Here is a 6,432-nt window from a genome sequence, read left to right as displayed (position 1 = left end):
CCTGGAATCCCAGCACCTTGGAAGTCCAAGGCGGGCAGATCATCTGAGGTCAGGAGTTCGAGACCAGCCTAGCCTAACATGGTGAAACCCTGTCTCTACTAAAAATACAAAAATTAGACAGCCATGATGGTGTGCACCTGTAACCCCAGCTACTTGGGAGGCTAAGGCAGGAGAATCACTTGAACCCGGGAGGCGGAGGTTGTAGTGAGCCGAGATCACGCCATTGCACTCCAGCCTCGGCAACAAGAGTGAAACTCCATCTCAAAAAAAANAAAAAAAAAAAAAAAAAAAAAAGAAGATGATTTTAGATATGCAAGTGAAGAAGTCAAGTAGGCAGCTGGCTATCCAAATTTGGAGCCCAGGGAAGAAGTCCTAGCTAGAGATATTCTTTTTTGAAGTCATCAGCATATACATAGCATCAAAGCCATGGGACTGCATGAACACTAAAGTTGTGTTTCCCCTCTCACTTATCTCACAGAAGTTTGGGTAGCCCTTGACTGGGGACTGGGAAAGGTATCCAAAGTCATTACCATCAGTCCTTGTAACGTGAGAGCCAGGTACAGCTAAAGACAAACTGACTCAGGGACTGCTTGCAGAGAAATGGTGCCAGAGAAACTAAGACTTCACAGGAGGGTGGAAGGAGTTCCATCTATCTCCTCTAGCACCTCCCACAATTCTGTTAGCAAAATTAATTCAGAAGGAGAAAGAGAGGAAGGTGATATTGAGGATACTTAGTCTGTAGAGTCCAGCAATGGGAGCCCCAGCTGCAGCCTGAGGGGCCAAAAATGGGAATTAATGTGGCTCTGCACCCTCCCCCCAACTCACCTCCTGTTCCCATCCCCACCCACACAAGAGGCAAAGCTCCTTGAACTGGCATAAAATCCACACACAGAGCAGTCCCAAGAGGAGGCTTGAAGTTCAGTGACAGGAGATGGCCACAGCCTGAATGAAGAGCTGAGACCAGTCATCCACTGATTTTTTTTTTGAGACAGAGTCTTGCTCTGTCACCCAGGCTGGAGTACAGTGATACGATCTTGGCTAACTGCAACCTCTACCTCCTGGGTTTAAGAGATTCTCCTGCCTCAGCCTCCCAAGTAGCTGGGACTACAGGCAAGCGCCACCACATCTGGCTAATTTTTTTGTATTTTTAGTACCGATGGGGTTTCACCATACTGGCCAGGCTGGTCTCAAACTCCTGACCTCAGATGATCCACCCACCTCAGCCTCCCAAAGTGCTTGGATTACAGGCATGAGCCACCATGCCCAACCCTATCCACTGATTCTGAGCAAACAGGATAAAAGTACTGAAGACCACTGCGTCTCCAACTTTAAGGTACATTCAAACCATCTGGGGATTTTGGTAAAATGCAAGTTCCATTTTAATAGGCTTGGGGTGGGGCCTAAGATTCTGCATTTCTAACGAGTGTCCAGGTAGTGCTGTTGCTCCTGGTCTACAGACCACACTTTGGGTAGCAAGGGATTAGAGGCAGCCGTGGAGGCCACTCATAATGGAGAGGGCATGTCCAGTTCCAGGGAAAATGTATTTATTTATGCACAAAGTCACAGAACTATTAAAGGGGAAATAGCCACCATTTGGCATGGCTGTGAGACAGTCATTTCTCAGCAGATTATGCCTCCGAAGAGCACAGGATGGTTGGTACACACGTGGGTTCTGAAGACTGACCGCCTGAGCTTCATGTCTTAGTACGTATGTAATCTTGGGCAAATCTTTTTTTTTTTTTTTTAAGACAGGGTTTCACCATGTTGGTCAGGCTAGTCTTGAACTCCCGACCTCAGGTGATCCGCCCACCTTGGCCTCCAAAGTGCTTGGATTACAGGCGTAAGCCACCATGCCCAGCCTGTCTTGGGCAAATCTTTAACTTCTCTTCATCTCCGTTTCCTCATCTCTATAATGGAAATAACAAGACTATTGTGAGGACTGTCAATGGATATAGAGTGCTTAACACATGGCAGCATAGTAAGTGCTCAGGAAAGGTTGCTATCCTGATGCTATCATACCATTCTATAATCGTTAACATAGATACAGAGGATAACTCACCTTTTGGTACATAGCAAATATACAACCCCCATCTCGCTCCCACCAAAAGGCCTAGGTCCTCTCTTTCAATTTTCTCCTTCCCTCCTTCCCTCCTGCCCACTCCCCCTCCTCGGCCCCTGGCCCCAGTGTGGTCTGGATGGGCCCCAGAGGGGCAGGGACAGAGACAGGACGTGGGGCTGTATCTGACAGGAACCCGAGGGGCTGGCCTGGGAGGGGATTGGGGCCCGGCTTCCTGAAGGGAGGATGGGCTAAGGCGGGCACACAGTAGTGGAGAAGATGCCCTCCTGGGCCCTCTTCATGGTCTCCTCCTGCCTCTTCCTGGCCCCTCAAAACCTGGCACAAGTCAGCAGCCAAGGTGAGGTGCATAGAGGGTGGAGATCACCTATGCCCAGGAGGAGGGAGCCCTGGGAGGTAATGCAGGGCTCTGGGAGGGGAAGATAGAATAAGAACTCTCCTGCTGGTCCCCTCCCCTTCCACATAAACATGCTGGGAGGACCCAGGGCCAACTCACCAGCTGTTCATCAGATGTCTCCTTGCTGGCCTCGGACTCAGAGCCCCTGAAGTGTTTCTCCCGAACATTTGAGGACCTCACTTGCTTCTGGGATGAGGAAGAGGCAGCGCCCAGTGGAACATACCAGCTGCTGTACGCCTACCAGGGGTAGGTGCTGGGCTGTGCCCCACATTCCATATATCTGTCCCTGTACTTAGCTGAGTCCCACTCCAGCAGCTTCCCTGCCTATCAGAGGACCATTCTGAATGTAAGCCCTAAGTAGCCACTTTTCGAACAGTTGTACTTTGGATGCATGTGGGCCCCAGCTCCAGCCCCTACATAACCCCTAATCCCACCTGTCCCAGGCAGTGAGAAGAAAAATTACAGTACTAGAGATAGAAGTTGGGCATGGGCCCAGGTCTGGTTCCTCAGGGCTCTGCATGGTGGCTGTGTAGGAGGGACCTCTGCTATGCCAACAGGGAGAAGCCCCGTGCCTGCCCCCTGAGTTCCCAGAGCGTGCCCCGCTTTGGAACCCGATATGTGTGCCAGTTTCCAGACCAGGAGGAAGTACGCCTCTTCTTTCAGCTGCACCTCTGGGTGAAGAATGTGTTCCTGAACCAGACTCAGACCCAGCGAGTGCTCTTTGTGGACACTGTAGGTAAGAGCCAACCTCCCACCATTCTGCCCCCTCCACTTGCTGCCCCCAGTTCAGCTCCTGGAATCAGACTTCTCTCTGCCCTTTTAGCTCAGCACAGATAACCCCATTACCAGACCCCCAGTGGCACCCCAAGACTCCCTGGTCATTCCTCCTAGATTTGGCATCTATAGCTAGACCTGCCCCACAGATCATTTCACACCCATTCAAGAGTAACAAAATACCTACTATGTGCCAGACACTGGGCTAGGTGATGAGAATATGGAGAGAAAAAGGGATCCCTGCTTCAAGAAGCACTGAGTCTAGCAAGCCTTCATACTGCAAGGAAGTCACTGTCCTCATGAGGGAGGAACAGAATCAGGAGCCTCCCTAGCCTGCCCTCTGGAAGAAAGACAGTCTACAATTTTTGAATCCAGAAGCTGCCCCATTTCAGCCCCCAGCACCTTCTCTGCAGTCCAGAGGCTAAGCCATAGACTGTGGCACTCAGAGAGTTCTGATGTGCCCTATCTTGCCCTCAGGCCTGCCGGCTCCCCCCAGTGTCATCAAGGCCATGGGCGGGAGCCAGCCAGGGGAACTCCAGATCAGCTGGGAGCCCCCAGCTCCAGGTTTCAGTGATTTCCTGAAGTACGAACTCCGCTATGGCCCCAAAGATCCCAAGAACTCCACTGGTCCCACGGTCATACAGCTGATCGACACAGAAACCTGCTGCCCTACTCTGCAGGGGCTACGCTCAGCCCTTGCTGTGGACCAGCCTCCATGTTCTCAACCCACAATGCCCTGGCAAGATGGACCAAAGCAGACCTCCCCAACTAGAGAAGTATGCTGACCTCCTTCTGCCCGACCTCTTATCTCTCACCTCCAATCTTGTCCCAGGAAAGGACAGCCCATACTTTGGGGGTTTCAGACCTGGGATGGTCCTTGGAGAGTTAGTATAGGCTCAGTTATAAGCCATGTCTATTTAGGGGCTTCCTACTTTGGGTCATTTCCACTGGCAAAAGTGAAGGCTTTCAGGCCTTGAAATTAATGGAGATTTCCCAACAAAGCCCTGAATACCACCTGAAACCCACCAACCTGGCCCCCAGTCTGTGTGTGTACCTATCCAGCAAGGAGCTGAGCTCTTCTCCACAGCAATGCTGTGCAAATGTAAGGGATGGAAGCTGTCTCAGCTGACAGGCAGGCCTAGATTGTGAAGCTGGGATTTTCCTCCCAAGGCTTCAGCTCTGACTGCAGTGGGTGGAAGCTGCCTCATCTCAGGACTCCAGCCTGGCAACTCCTACTGGCTGCAGCTGCGCAGCCAACCTGATGGGATCTCCCTCCGTGGTTCCTGGGGATCCTGGTCCCTCCCTGTGACTGTGGACCTGCCTGGGGATGCAGGTAAGTCAACAAAGGAATGGGGAGGTGGGGAGGGGATTTAAAAAGATCTCTGAGGAAGCTTGGGCTGGATCTGAAGCTCTGGGAACCATGGTCCTTTCTGATGACCTCGAGCTTGCCACTGGACAGGATGAACTGTGTTCAAGGAGAGAAGAAAGAATAGGAGTCAATGTTCTAAGTTATGTGTGTAGAAATTATCTAAACACCCTATACAGTAGGGGCACATGGGTCCTAATGGGACTTACTTCTTTGACTTTAGTGGCAATTGGACTGCAATGCTTTACCTTGGACCTGAAGAATGTTACCTGTCAATGGCAGCAACAGGACCATGCTAGCTCCCAAGGCTTCTTCTACCACAGCAGGGCACGGTGCTGCCCCAGAGACAGGTGAGAGCTGAACTGCTGATTGAGGTTGGTGTCACGGGAGTGAGCTACAGTCTTGCAGAAAAAAGGAACAGATTGTCCTTGGTCCTCTTCACTCTCCTCCCTTGTCCCAAAACCATACAGCTTCCAATGCTCTCTTAACTATTCTCTTATCCTCCAGTCAGTATTTTATCTTCTCAATCCCTCTCTATTCCCACTGGGAATGCTTTGGTTTAGTTCAGCCTTAATCATGTCACTGGGACCACTGCAACAGCCTACAGTCTAATTCACCTCCAATGTATTCCCGATGCTGCTAACAGAGTGATCTTTGTTAAGCTCAAACTGTGCATGACTTTTGTAAAGCTCTAACTTTGCATGGTTTCCCCTACTCAAATATGTACTGCAATTTTGCATTATCAAAGCCATAAAAAAATTTAGCCTGGCCTTCAAAGACTTCCACCAAGCACCTAACGAATCCTTCATCCTCTCCATAGCTAATCTATAACCAAGTTGTATTGATTTTACCTATTAACTATCTCTAAAATCTGCCCACTGGTCTGTCACTGCCACTATCCTACTATAACCAACATCACTTTTCTCTTGAGCTACTGGAAAGACATAGTAACTGATCACCCTAAGTCTTCCAAGTCATTCTTCACATAGGTACTGAAGGGGTCTTTTTGTTTTGTTTTGTTTTGAGATAGAGTCTTGCTCTGTTGCCCAGGCTGGAGTGCAATGGCGCAATCTCAGTTCACTGCAACCTCTGCCTCCCAGGATCAAGTGATTCTCCTGTCTCAGCCTCCTGAGTAGCTGGGATTACAGGCATGTGCCACCACACCCTACTACTTTTTTAAAGTATTTTGTAGAGACAGGTTTTCACCATGTTGCTCAGGTTGGTCTTGAATTCCTGGCCTCAGGTGATCCAACACCTCTGCCTCCCAAAGTGCTGGGATTACAGGTGTGAGCCACTGTGCCCTGCCTGAAGGCATCTTTTAAAAATGCAAAAATGAACATAACATTCCCTGCTTAAAAATCTTCAATAGCTTCCCACTACTCTTAGGATAAAGAAAAAACCTCCCATCTCAGACCCCCATGCCCAGCCTAATATTGATTGATTGATTGATTGATTGAGGTGGAGTCTCACTCTGTTGCCCAGGCTAGAGTGCAGTGGTGCAATCTTGGATCACTGCAACCTCCACCTCCTGGGTTCAAGTGATTCTCCTGCCTCAGCCTCCAAGTAGCTGGGATTACGAATGTGTACCACCACACCCAGCTAATCTTTGTATTTTTAATAGAGATGGGGTTTCATCATGTTAGCCAGGCTGGCCTCAAACTCCTGACCTCAAGTGATCTACCCACCTCAGCCTTTGAAAGTGCTGGGATTAGGCCGGGCGCGGTGGCTCAAGCCTGTAATCCCAGCACTGTGGGAGGCCGAGGCGGGTGGATCACGAGGTCAAGAGATCGAGACCATCCTGGTCAACATGGTGAAACCCCG

General features: G+C 50.1%; 1 protein-coding gene across 1 annotated transcript in view; it reads left to right on the top strand.

Annotated features, from left to right (window-relative positions):
• The first annotated feature begins 1,630 nt into the window (after window positions 1-1,630).
• Window positions 1,631-6,432, top strand: part of MPL (MPL proto-oncogene, thrombopoietin receptor) — a 16,004-nt gene continuing 11,202 nt past the window's right edge. Inside the window, exons 1-6 of the mRNA XM_037743137.1 lie at window positions 1,631-1,704; window positions 2,574-2,717; window positions 3,029-3,207; window positions 3,723-4,021; window positions 4,416-4,578; window positions 4,835-4,961. Coding sequence (XP_037599065.1) covers window positions 1,631-1,704; window positions 2,574-2,717; window positions 3,029-3,207; window positions 3,723-4,021; window positions 4,416-4,578; window positions 4,835-4,961 — 986 coding nt within the window. The remainder of the gene's footprint in view (window positions 1,705-2,573; window positions 2,718-3,028; window positions 3,208-3,722; window positions 4,022-4,415; window positions 4,579-4,834; window positions 4,962-6,432) is intronic.

This window comes from Cebus imitator, unplaced genomic scaffold, assembly GCF_001604975.1.
Source record: "Cebus imitator isolate Cc_AM_T3 unplaced genomic scaffold, Cebus_imitator-1.0 Scaffold136, whole genome shotgun sequence".
NCBI lineage: Eukaryota > Metazoa > Chordata > Mammalia > Primates > Cebidae > Cebus > Cebus imitator.
This window is presented reverse-complemented; position numbering and strand designations above follow the sequence as displayed.